This window comes from Pipistrellus hanaki, assembly GCF_964339955.1.
Source record: "Pipistrellus hanaki genome assembly, chromosome: 7".
Lineage (NCBI taxonomy): Eukaryota > Metazoa > Chordata > Mammalia > Chiroptera > Vespertilionidae > Pipistrellus > Pipistrellus hanaki.
In genome coordinates, this window is record NC_140509.1 from 12,826,943 (window position 1) to 12,840,631 (window position 13,689).

Sequence of the window (13,689 nt, forward strand, 5' to 3'; positions counted from 1 at the left end):
CTCCTCATTGATGCTTCTGTCTCTCCCTTCCTTTCTGAAAACAAGTATATATTTTTAAATACAGTGTTTATAAAGAAGTCTGAGGTATCTATTGCTTTAATGTGGCCAGTTTAAATATTAAGCTTTCCGATGCAGTTATATATTTTTTATAGAGTTCAGAATATTGCAATGTCTAGTGAATGGCTTATGATTGCATGTCACATTCCTGTGTATTCATCTGATGTGTACAACAAAAAACTGATAACAGAAATTAGCTGATCTAAGTGCATATAACCTTTACTATCCTGATTCTTAATGGGTTCAAAGTTAGCAGTCCTGCTAAGCATGCTGCATTTGCAACTTTGTATTTTCTGTTTCCGAAATAGTTATATGTGTGTGGAAAGTTTAAGTAGTAGGATTACTTAAAAATAGTACTAAAAAATGGCCAGAGTAAAAATTTTCCCTTTAAGGCCATTTTGTAACTACTTTGTGTTCACTAAGGAACTCATTTGTTCTTTCCTCTCTTTGCTTGCTCTTAATTCATTTCTTTCTAAACACATATTAAATAGCTTTTGAATGCATATGGCATGAAACAGTGATGTATTCATATACACTATCATAAACAAACTGTCAAAGGTAAATATTTTGGAAGTTAAGAGTCCTTGCTCACTTTGAAGAAGTAAGCTGCCATGTTATGAGAGGGCCTTTGGAGAAGGCCCCATGGCCAAGCTCTGACTGCTGCCCTCTGCTGACAGCCAGCAAGAAAGCAGGGGCCTCAATCCTACAAGCTGCAAAATGATAAATTTTGCCAACAACCCCTGATGGAGCTTAGAAAGCACTAATCAGCTTTCCAAGGGATTTATTTCTCTTTTGTAGTTATGGTCCCTGGAGTTGTGGAGTCTAGCTAGAGGTTTATCAGTCTAACCCTAAATAAGTTTTTGCACAAGTCAGCAACACTCACTCCCATTCAGGACAGAAGAGGAAATAGAAGGAAAAAGTAAACTTTCTTTGCAGGTGACATTACCATACTTATAGCAAACCCTAAAAAAACCTACCACCCCAAAAAAACATTACCACCACTACAAATAAAAACAAAAACAAAAAACAACTAAAAAAGTGAGATTAGAAAGGTCAATCTAAAAATCAATTTCATTTCTATATACTAAAATTTTAAAATGAGAAATTGACATTTTAAAAGCAATATTATTGCCGAAACCGGTTTGGCTCAATGATAGAGCGTCGGTCTGTGGACTGAAAGGTCCCAGGTTGGATTCCGGTCAAAGGCATGTACCTGGGTTGTGGGCACATCCCCAGTAGGGGGTGTGCAAGAGGCAGCTGGTCGATGTTTCTCTCTCATCGATGTTTCTAGCGCTCTATCTCTCTCCCTTCCTCTCTGTAAAAAATCAATAAAATATATTTTAAAAAAATAAAGTTAAAAAAATAATAATAAAAGCAATATTATTGGCCAAAACCGGTTTGGCTCAGTGGATAGAGTGTCAGCCTGTGGACTGAAAGGTCCTGGGTTCAATTCCGGTCAAGGGCATGTACATTGGTTTTGGGCACATCCCCGGTAGGGGGCGTGCAGGAGGCAGCTGATCGATGTTCCTCTCTCATCGATGTTTCTAACTCTCTATTCCTCTTCCTTCTCTGTAAAAAATCAATAAAAATATATTTAAAAAAATAAAAAATAAAAGCAATATTATTGGCAATAGCATTAAAATCATGAAATTATCAGAGATAATGTTAATAATACATGTGAAAAACTAAGTCAGTAAAAACATCACTGAGCATCAACCTATGAACCAGGATGTCATGATTTGATTACCTCCTCAGGGCTCATGCCCAGGTTGTGGGCTCAATCCCCACTGGGGTGTGCAGGAGGCAGCCAGTCAATGATCTTTTTTCATTATTGGTGTTTCTTTCTCTCTCCTTCCCTTTCTCTCTCTAAAATCAATAAAAAAAAAAACATTTTTAAAAAATCACTGAGAAATTAAAGACAATGAAATCAATGAAGAGAGACATACTATGCTCATTGATCAAAAGACTAAATGTTATCAGAGTTCATCTCCCCAAATTGGCCTACAGATTTATTGCATTCCCTTCTAAAATCCCTGTTGGATTTTATAGAAATTGACAAATTTATTCTAAAATTTGTATGGAGACCTAGCTGGTTTGGCTAGTGGACAGAGCGTCAGCCTACAGACTAAAGGGTCCCAGGTTTAATTCTAGTCAAAGGCACTTGCCCACGTTGCGCATTCAATCCCTAGTAGGGGACAGGCAGAAGGCAGCCGATCAATGATTCTCTCTCATTGATGTTTCTCTCTGTCTCTCCCTTCCTCTCTGAAATCAATAAAAATATTTTTTAAATGTGTATGGAAATGTAAAGGATGAGGAATAGCCAAACAACCTTGAAAAAGAACTAAATAGAAGGCTTATACTATCTGACTTTAAGATTTAATTATAAATTTACAGTAACTAGAGCAATGTGGTATTGGTATCAGATGAGACGGCCCCATGGCTAGGCTTAAAGATAAATGATGCAGAATAGAAAATACACAAATAGGTCCCCTCATTTTTTGATCAATTGTTTTTCACAAAGGTACCCAAAAGGAAAAGGAAAGTTTTCTCATGTTAGTGGGTATTTTTTCAGCAAAAACTGCCTGAATTTTCTCCTTATATCTCAGCATATCAAAGAAAAACACACACAAATTTTTACAGATTTTTCTTACTAAAGAAGAAAACAAAGGAATGCTGTTTATCTTCTGTGGTCCTGTTCAAATAGAGTAACAGAAGATTGCAACATTACCTAATCTAGGAGAGCAATAATGAAGAAATCTAAAGCAGAGAAAATTTAGCTCTACTAATTAAAAGTCCAGCCCAATCTGCATGGCTCAGTGGTTGAGCATTGACCATGAACCAGGAGGTCATGGTTCGATTCCCAGTCAGGGCACATGCCTGGGTTGCTGGTTCAATCTTTACTGGGATGTGTGGAGGAGGCAGCCAATCAGTGACTCTCTCTCATCATTGATGTTTCCATCTCTTTCTCCCTCTCCTTTCCTCTGAAATCAATAAAAACTTTTTTTTTTTTTAAAAGAAAAGGAGTCCTGAAATCCTCACAATTTCAATAAGTTTCATTGTTTCACTAAATACTAATAAATGGTTAGGTGTTGTACTTAGTGTTCTATGGGGTACAGTATACAATCCTATAAAGTACAGTACTCATCTTTTATAGATAAAAAAACCAAAGCTTAGAGAATTATGTAACTTGCTCAAAGTCACATTGTAAGTTGTGAAGCCAATATTTGAATCGGTCCTGACTGTGGAATATGTTCTTTTAACAATTATGCTATACTTGTTGCAGATAAGAGCTAAAGGATTTTAATGGGACACCCCAAAGTTAGCTAGAATAGTTGAAGAGGATCTGATGATAGATAAAACTTGAGATAACCCTGAAGTACAGATAAGATTTATTTAAGCAAAGGGGAGAACAGAGTTAAAGAGTAAGAAGAGTAAGGAGATAGAATGTAATATCTTGAAACATGGCATGTTCAGGAAATTATAAGGATATAACAAATTAGTGGAAAACAAATTTAAAGGGCAGGTGAGCTCTAGCCAGTTTGGCTCAGTGGATAGAGCATAGGCCTTTGGGTTTGGTTCCGGTCAAGGGCACATGCCCAGGTTGCAGGCCTGAATCCCCAGTGGGGGGCGTGCAGGAGGCAGCTGATTAATGATTCTCATCATTGATGTTTCCATCTCTCTCTCTCTGAAATCAATAAAAATATATTTTAAAATAAATAAATAAAAAGGCAGAATGGCCCTGCTGGTGTTGCTCATTGGTTAGAGTGTTTGCCTGTGCACCGAAGGGTCTTAGGTTCAATTCCTGGTCAAGGGCACATACCTGGGTTGCAGGTTCCATCCCTAGCCCTGTGTAGGGTGCATGGGGGAAGCAACCAATCAATGTCTCACATCAGTGTTTCTCTCTCTCTCTCTCTCTCTCTCTCTCTCTCTCTCTCTCTCTCTCTCTCATCAATGTTTTTCTCTCTTTCTCCCTCATACCCTCCCCCCCTCCCTTCCACTCTCTCTAAAAATCAATAGAAAGAATATTCTCAGGTAAGAAGTAACAATACAAAAAAAAAAAAAAAAAGGAAAGAAAAAGATAGATGGTTGTCAATGCCAAATTTATAGAGTCGATTATTTTGTAGGTGTGAGAGAACCATGACAATTTTGAACGGGCAGAGAAGATTGATAACATTGGTATTTGAGAATGTTTAATTTGTGGGGACTGTTTAGAAGGCATGTATAAAGAAAATCTGAATAAAATAGGGTGGGTTAAGATGGATATGTAAAATACATTTTTAAAAATATATTTTATTGATTTTTTACAGAGAGAAAGAGAGAGGGACAGAGAGTTAGAAACATCGATGAGAGAGAAACATTGATCAGCTGCCTCCTGCACACCCCCCACTGGGGATGTGCCCGCAACCAAGGTACATGCCCTCGACTGGAATCGAACCTGGGATCTTTCTGTCTGCAGGCCGACGCTCTATCCACTGAGCCAAACCGGTTTCAGCAGATATGTAAAATATTTTGAAGTAGGTTTTAACTAAATAACTAAATAATGAGGAATAAAAGAAAAAACCAAAATTATTTATTTATTTAAACTTTTATTATAGAAACTAGAGGCCCAGTGCATGAAATTCGTACATGGGAAGGAAGGGTTGTCCCTTAGCCCAGCCTGCACCCTCTCCAATTTGGGACCCCTCAAGGGATATCTGACTGCCCTCTCACAATCCAGTACTGCTGGCTCCCAACCACTTGCCTGCCTGATTGCCCCTAACTGCTTCTGCCTGCTAGCCTGATCACCCCCTAACCACTCCCTTGCCAGCCTAATTGACGCCTAACTGCTCCCCTGCTGGCCAGATTGTCCCTAACTGCCCTCCCCTGCTGACCCGGTCACCCCTAACTGCCCTCCCCTGCTGGCCTGGTCCCCCCAACTGCCCTCCTCTGCCAGCCCGGTCACCCCTAACTGTCCTCCTCTCCCAGCCCGGTCATCCCTAACTGTCCTCCCCTGCTAGCCATCTTGTGGTGGCCATCTTGTGTCCACATAGGGATGGCCATCTTGTGTGTTGAAGTGATATTCAATTTGCATATTACCTCTTTATTATATAGGATTGATCTCTCTTATAAGTACCAGTCTTCTAAAATGGCTGCCATTTCTGTGGAAACCTACATATAGTTAAAGTACCTGAAATTGAAACATTTCTGCATTAGATAACACAAATAAAATTCTGATTTTAAAAAATTTCTAAATGTGACCTCTCAACTTTTTCAGAGGAGATGCGAAAACAAGGCTTATCGCAATGGCTTGATTCCCTTCAGTTTGATAACACCACCTCTCCAGACCTACAGCTCACCGTGGGAGCAGTGATTGTGGAGGAAATGAGAGCAGCCATCGAGAGGCAGACTGGCTTTCAGTGTTCAGCTGGAATCTCACACAATAAGGTGAAGGCTAATAGCAGATTTCAAAGAGAAACATAGATCCTGTCCTTAAATACAGCATGATATGAGCGGGGCATTTAAGTCATTACATAGATACTTTGCAACACGTTTTCTGTTTGTTTGTTTGTTTGTTTATAATACTTTTATTGATTTCATAGAAGAAGGAAGAGAAAGAGAGAAACATCAATGATGAAAGAGAATCATTGATCAGCTGCCTCCTGTCGCCCCCTATTGGGGATCAAGTTGGCATATGCCCTGACTGGGAATTGAACCAGCATCAAACCACTGACCCACTCCAGCCTGGCTGGGTTTCTATTTAAAATTCTTGTTGAGGACTAAATAAAAGCCCAAGTAATTCTTTAACATGAGAATCACATTGAACATGTACTTTCTTAAGAAGCAAGCTGAGCCCTGGCTGGTTTGGCATCTGCCTGAGGACTGAAGGGTCCTAGGTTCCATTCCAGTAAAGGGCACATGCCTGGGTTGCGGGCTCCATCCCCAGTGGGTGGTGTGCAGGAGGCAGCTGATCAATGGTTCTCTCATCATTTATTTTTCTATCTCTCTCTCCCTTTTCCTTCCTCTCTAAAATCAATAAAATATAATAATTATTTTAAAAAATTAGTTTAAAAAAAGAAGCAAGCTGAAAAATTTGCAGAAAATGCTTATTTATATAGTTGCATCTAAAGTATTTCCTTAATGACTGAACTATCTATAAAGGAGGAGGCTAGTCTTTGAATCTATCTATTTTCTTTTTATTTCCTGAATATTCCAGTATTATCTGATTTTTAAGTTTCTTATTTTAGATTTTTAAATTGATTTTTGGAGAGAGAGGAAGAGAGAAAGAGAAACATCAAGGTGAGACCAGAACATCGATGGGCTGCCTTCTGTACATCCTCTACTGGGAATTGAGACCAAACCTGGGAATTGAACCGGGCAATCTTTCAGTGCATGGCCGATACCCAGTCAACTGAGCCACACTGGCCAGGGCTTATTACAGTATCTAATTTCTTATGTGGAGTGATCTAGGTGTTTTATGCTTTGCCTATTCCCCCATTCCTAATAAGAGAAATGAAATAGTAAAGTTTTATTAATTTGAACACTATTTTGATTTATGGGCTATGGGCACTTTCTTTTTTTTTTTTTATTAAATTATTATTTTTGTACATATACCAATGCTCCCCTCCTCCCGTACATACCCTCCCTCCCCAGAGTTTTGTGTCCATTGGTTGCACTTATATGCATGTATACAAGTCCTTCGGTTGATCTTTTATCTCCCCCAGATCTCCCCAACTTCCCCCCTGTAATTTGACTCTCTGCTTGTTGCTTTACTGTCTCTATAGCTATCTTTTGGCTCTTCAGTTTATAATGTTCTTTATCATCCATAAATATGTGGTATCTCTCTTTCATTGACTGGCTTGTTTCACTCAGCATGATGTTCTCCAATTCCATCCAGGTTGCTGCAAACAATGAGAATTTTTTCTCTTTTATGGCTGCATAATATTCCATTGTGTAAATGTACCATAGTTTTTGGATCCAATCATCTGCTGATGGGCACCTAGGCTGTTTCCAAATCCTAGCTATTGTAAATTGTGCTGCTATGAACATAGGGGTGCATATATTCTTTCTGATTGATGTTTCTAGCTTCTTGGGATATATTCCTAGGAGTGGGATCACTGGGTCAAATGGGAGTTCCATTTTCAGTTTTCTAAGGAAGTTCCATACTGTTCTCCACAGTGGTTGCACCAGTCTACATTCCCACCAGCAATGCACGAGGATTCCTTTTTCTCCGCAACCTCGCCAATACTTGTCGTTTGTTGATTTGTTGATGTTGGCCATTCTTACAGGTGTGAGATGGTACCGCATTGTTGTTTTGATTTGCATTTCTCGGATAATTAGTGACTTTGAGCATGTTTTCATGTGCCTCTTGGCCTTCCTTCTATCTTCTTTTGAGAAGATTCTGTTTAGATCCATTGCCCATTTTTTAATTGGGTCATTTATCTTCCTTTTATTAAGTTGTGTAAGCTGTCTGTAGATGTTGGAGATTAAACCTTTATCAGTGGCTTTCTTGTTGTTTTGTTGATGGTTTCCTTTGCTGTAAAAAAGCTTTTTATTTTGATGTAGTCGCTATGGGCACTTTCAATCCAGGGACAGAGTAGTAACTGATTTTCTGATTACAGTTTAGTGAGGGCCTGGGATGTTCATCCCTTTTGACTAGGCTCAATAATTGCGCAGTGGCAGAGTACTGGTTACTACCTTCTCCCCCCTCACTCCAATAAGAGGGAAGTTTACAAACTACCCAGAAGAGTTTGGGTGTTTTTGTTTTGTTTGTTTTTCTGGTTGGGTGGAGGAAAAGATAACAAAAGTCCAAATGTAATAATTTAAACCAGACTATTTCCCAGTAAAAGTTCCAAAGAATCTCTCCAATAAACTTAAAGAACCATTTTATACTTTCCCCAGCAATATAAGTTATGAAATGGTACCACTGAAGTATTTTATTCTTTGAGAGTTCTCAAGGATTTAAATTTGTTTCATTTTGAAGTTTTGTGTATAGTATAAGATGTTTACTGTTGGAGGATGACTCTGAGCCCAGTCATTATGAGAGATACTAAATTATGGCAATATGTATTAAATCCAGGGCTCAAATAGACTAACCATTAATCAAGAAATGTAAATAGGAGGATCCAAGATGGCTGCTCGGGTAGACACCTAGCCGCAGCAGCTCACAACAATTTCAATGGAATACAACTAAAATGCAGAGTGGACATTGCCCAGAGCTACAGGTAGTCGACTGACTGAAAACTCTACAATAGGAAGGAGGGAGAAAACCAGAAGGAAAATCAGAGGAGCTGAAAAAAAGCCTAAGGTACGGAGACATGCTGCGCGCGGAGAGGTCGCAGCCGGAGAGGAGGAGAGGGCTGGGTGCTGCCTGGCGTTCCCTAACAGGAAGGAAATAGAACCCCCAGCCTGGGCTGAACCCCCGAATCGGCAGCGCTGAGCCCCAAGTTATGGGCCAGACCCTGGGGACCCAGGCTCCGGCAGGGGGAGATGGGACTGTGAGGCGGAATCCCGGGGGACGGCGAAAGGCGGGGCCCCCGGAGTCGCGCGGCACATGGCGCACAGAGGACTGAATGTTGACTCTGATGCTGGATTACCCTAGCCGGAAGAAACAAAGCCTACAGCGGCGGCGCTGAGCCTCAGTCCAGACCGCCCCGAATTCCAGGTCTGGGCCAGTCCCTGGGGACCCAGGCTCGGGCAGGGGGAGACGGGGCTGTGAGGTGGAGTCCTGGGAGTGCGGCGAAAGGCCGAGCCCCCGGAGTCGCGCACACTGCGCGCAGAGGACAGTCTGTTGACTCTGATCCTGGACTCCCCTAGTGGGAGGGAGAAAGAAAGCTCCAGACTGGAGGAACGCAACGAGGAGCAGGAGCCCCTTCCGGACACCGACCAGCCGGGCGCCAACAAGGAGCCGGGCGACGGGGCCCCCAGGGGGGGGGTGCCCCTGAGCCTTCGATTGCTGAGCACGGGCAATGGAGCCAAGGACGGGGGCTGCTTCCTGGGCGGTGCCGACCCCGGTAACAGGCTGAAGCAGCGCAGGAGCCTGTGGAGAACAAAGGGGTGCCACAGGCCAACCTGCTGAGCTCCCAGGACAAGGAGGAAGAAACCAAAGAAGTTCTCAATGTGAAGAAATCAAGTGAGAGCAAATGATAGTAAAATTACTTAAGAAAGAATACAAAGAAGATCTTGAAAAATCAAAGACTAAGTCAGAACTCAACGCACCAGCCAACATTGCAACATAAATGCGGTTTTTTTAAAAAAAAAAGAAAGAAAAAGAGAAAAAAGGGACAGAATGTTGGAACAGCGGCGACAAGGCCTAGAGTGGCCAGGCACAAGGCAGTGGCAGCTGGGCCCGGAGCAGCAGTGGCCAGGCCCCAGAGCAGCAGCAGCCAGAACAAGAGCACCAACGGCCAGCACTGGAGCAGCCAGACCTGGGGCAGTGGCAGCCAGGCCTGAGGCAGAGGCGGCCAAGCCCAGGGTGGCCAGTCCAGGAACACCCAGATACGGAATGGCTGAGCCCGGAGAAGCCGGGCCCAGAGCAGCCGGGTTGGGAGCAGCCAGGCCCAGAACAGCAGTAGCCAAGCACGGAGCATCCAGGCTGGGAGCGGCCAGGCTCGGAGCAGCCGGGTCGGGTGCGGCCAGGCCCGGAGCAGCGGCGGCCAGGCTGGGAGCGGCCAGGCCCGGAGCAGCTGGGTCTGGTGTGGCCAGGCCTGGAGCAGCGGCTCCCAGGCTAGGAGCGGCCAGGCCCGGAGCAGCAGCTGCCAGGCTGGGAGCAGCCAGGTCCGGAGCAGCCGGGTCTGGTGTGGCCAGGCCCGGAGCAGCGGCTGCCAGGCTGGGAGCGGCCAGGCTCAGAGCAACAGCTGCCAGGCTGGGAGCGGCCAGGCCCGGAGCAGCCGGGTCTGGTGCGGCCAGGCCCGGAGCAGCGACTGCCAGGCTGGGAGCGGCCAGGCCCGGAGCAGCCGGGTCTGGTGCGGCCAGGCCCGGAGCAACGACTGCCAGGCTGGGAGCGGCCAGGCCCGGAGCAGCTGGATCTGGTGCGGCCAGGCCCGGAGCAGTGGCTGCCAGGCTGGGAGCGGCCAGGCCCGGAGCAGCAGCTGCCGGGCTGGGAGCGGCCAGGCCCGGAGCAGCCGGGTCTGGTGCGGCCAGGCCCGGAGCAGCGTCTGACAGGCTGGGAGCGGCCAGGCCCGGAGCGGCCGGGACCGAAGCAACCGGGCCCAGAGCAGCCGGGTCGGGTGCGGCCAGGCCTGTAGCAGCAACAGCCAAGTCCAGAGCAACTAGGTCGGGAGTGGCAGTGACCAGACCCGGAGCAGCTGGTTGTGGAACGAACCAGAGCAACAGAGGCCAGGCCCGGAGCAGCCAGGCCCAAAACAGCTCACTCCTCTCCTGTCCCTGCCCACGGCTGCCTCTCAGACATGGCTGGAAACTTTTGCGGGAACTTGAGGGTCTGCTGAATCAAGTGATGAAGGCTTAGATCTGGATGTGTTGAGTTAGTATAGCACTGGGGTGTTGATCTGTGAGTGCCTTGTGTGGGGCCTGGATGAGGCTGGTTGACCTATTTGGAAATGTCTTTTGTGTGAAGTGTATCATTGGGCATGTGGAGGTATTATTGATATGAGAAAATGCTAAGTAACTGATTTACTATCTGAAAAGGGATTTACTATCGGGGAAAGGGAGGGAGGAAGAGACTGAACATAAACTGTGCACCTATGGATGAGGACAATGGGGGATGGGGAGGGGAAAGAGGGTGGGGTGGGAGCCTGGTGGAGGGGGGAAGAAATGAGGAACCTTTGTAATAATATGAACAATAAAGATTGATTAAAAAAAAAAAAAAAAGAAATGTAAATAGCCTGGTTGTGTAGCTCAGCGGTTGAGCATTAACCCAGGAACCAAGAGGCTGCTGGTTCCATCCCCTGAGGCTTCTCTCTCATCAATGTTTCTATCTCTTCCTCTCCCTTCCCCTCTCTCTAAAACATATTTTAAAAAAAAAAAAAAAGAAATGTAAATAGTAAATGGGTAAAACAAGTTTGTTTCAGCACTTTCATATGGACATGTTGAGAAATGCATCGTAAGTTTCTTCTGCAGCTTCTCTGCTTTTTACCCTCATAAAGTGGGAGAACGGGGGTGGGAAATTACTAAAGAAAAACCAATAATGGAAGATCTGGAAAGAACTATGCAGATAATGATGGTGGGTCATATTTTCCACTAAGGGTGTTGTGCCCAACCCATGTTTAGAGATGTTGAGTTTCTGGTTTTGTTTTTAATGTGGATACCATTAGTTATAGCCTTAGCTGTGCCTGCATGTGTATGTGTATGTTACTATTCACCAGCTCTCTGTGAGGGTGTTGTCAGCAATGAGGTTTTTACACTTTCCATTCTCCAGGTCCTGGCAAAACTGGCCTGTGGGCTACACAAGCCCAACCGCCAGACCCTGGTCTCACACGGGTCAGTCCCACAACTCTTCAGCCACATGCCGATCAACAAAATGTAAGTATTTGGGGAGCACCTTCAGTTTCACTCAGAGACATCTGAAGGCATTCCTCTGGTTGTAGTTTCTTCTGTTCCTTAAAAAGGATTGGAGCCATGGAAAATAGGTACTTGGGAGGTGAGAGGGAGATAACAGAAAATTTTGAAAAGCACAGATTTTTTTTCTTAATGAAATTTCAATTCTGGATTAGCTGTGGAAGATAATACTAAATTTTCAAAAATTAACTGATTTTTAGATGTATGTTTAACTTCCCTCTAGACTTTTTATTCAAATCCGTTACTAAATAACAAATAAACAGGAATTTTACTTCTTCTAATATCATATCAAGGTATTCCAGGCTACTGAATTGCTCCTAAACCTAGGCATGAAAGAATCCAAACAAAATAAATATCTAGGTTGTGCCTACTAATTGTGTGTCCTTGACAAGGGCTTATGATATTGTTGAAGGGACAAGATAGGACAGTTCAAAGCAACTGTGAAAGTGTTATCATGAGAGTGTATGTAATTGCTAAATGAATTGTACAGGGAGTTATCAGAGCTCACAGAAGAGTAGTCTCAGAAGGATTTATGAAAGAGGCAAGGGATTTGGCATAATTTGGAGAGTCAGATGGGAATAGAAGAGCAATAGCGATTTTGGACAACATTTGAACACAAAGAGGGAAAAAGTCTGAGGTATTTTTAGTGAACTGGGACATAAACTAGTTTAGCTGTTTATGGAAATAGGACTGAAAAGGTCAGTTGAAGACAGATTATAGAAAGTCTCTAAGGTCAGGCTGATGATTTTTCACTTTATTAAGTATAAAAACTTTTATTTAGCCTATGGATTTGTTTGTGGTATGTATTTAGTAAAGTCTAGGCCTATCTTTAGGTTAAATTTAATCCCAAAATGGGACAATAGATTCCATACAATTGAAAGTTTTCTACATGATTGAATTAATGATGAATTAATGACTTTAACCTTTTATTTTTGCTATTGTTAAACTTCCCAGGTCCTAACTCCCAGAGTATCTGAATTCCCAGAATCATCTAGTCTTACACTAGATATTAATATTCTATAGGACCTATGTGGTCTCATTTTTCCTGAATCTTCTGGGGAGCTCCTTACACAAGCAAATTGTCTTTGCTGCTAAATAGATATTTAGGATGTGACCTGTGAATTCTTTGTCTTTTTTGTTAGTCGAAGTCTTGGAGGGAAACTCGGGGCCTCTGTCATTGAAATCCTGGGGATAGAATACATGGGTGAACTGACCCAGTTCACTGAATCCCAACTCCAGAGTCATTTTGGAGAGAAGAATGGGTAAGTGATTCCTAATACTTTTCAATCATAACTCTTATGGGAATACTAAATTCAAACATAGACAAAGAATTTAGTGAAGTCTAGGCCTATCTTTAGGTTAGCATTTGCTCCCTGAGGTAATTTTATTGGTCATTTTGCTTTAAAATATTAGATAACTATGAAAAAAAATTAGATAATTATGGCCTGTCAGTCTTGAGTAGTTTTTTCATGTACCTGAATAGGTTGATAGGAACTGTTACTTTGAAGCTTAGATATGTACATCATCTATATATGCTAAGATGCTGATATTCACTTAAAATCTTTGTATTTAGGCTTAGTAAGTATCAAAAATTTTGGGGATATAAATCAGTGGCTTGCCTGGCACTTTTCCAAAAATACAAATAATAACTTGGTTTTGAAAAACATAACTAACATTCATCTCTTTGGCAATATATTGCACTAGAATTCATTGGAAAGGGCAGGGATTCTGTCAGAGGTAAAGTATACTTAATTTTGGACAAACGTTTCCCCTTTCCTGAAGATGATAAAAGGATGGTATAATATAGGTATTTTGTTTTGTTTTAATAAGAATTATCATTTGTTTTCACCTTGAACTTTTTGGCTGGTTTTATTAGATCTTGGCTATATGCCATGTGCCGTGGAATTGAACATGATCCGGTTAAACCCAGGCAACTACCCAAAACCATTGGGTGCAGCAAGAACTTCCCAGGAAAGACAGCTCTGGCTACTCGGGAACAGGTAGGCAGGCTTTTTTTTTTTTCCTTTCTGGTTGCCAGAACCAACCATCACCAGCTGCCAATCTACCAACACATTATGCTCCCAAAATCTTGATGTCAATTCCTCATGACAGCAACCCCCTTTTAGGCTGGCATTCTTG

At 42.9% G+C, this 13,689-nt stretch overlaps 1 protein-coding gene across 2 annotated transcripts in view; it reads left to right on the forward strand.

Moving 5' to 3' along the window:
* POLH (DNA polymerase eta) overlaps positions 1-13,689 on the forward strand; it is a 32,873-nt gene that overhangs the window by 10,785 nt on the left and 8,399 nt on the right. For both annotated transcript variants that reach the window (XR_014795486.1, XM_084889545.1), the window contains exons 5-8: positions 5,312-5,481; positions 11,411-11,514; positions 12,693-12,812; positions 13,427-13,550. Coding sequence is in view for 1 of the 2 variants with exons in the window: in XM_084889545.1 (XP_084745671.1) it covers positions 5,312-5,481; positions 11,411-11,514; positions 12,693-12,812; positions 13,427-13,550 (518 nt within the window). In the remaining variant the exon portion in view is untranslated. The remainder of the gene's footprint in view (positions 1-5,311; positions 5,482-11,410; positions 11,515-12,692; positions 12,813-13,426; positions 13,551-13,689) is intronic.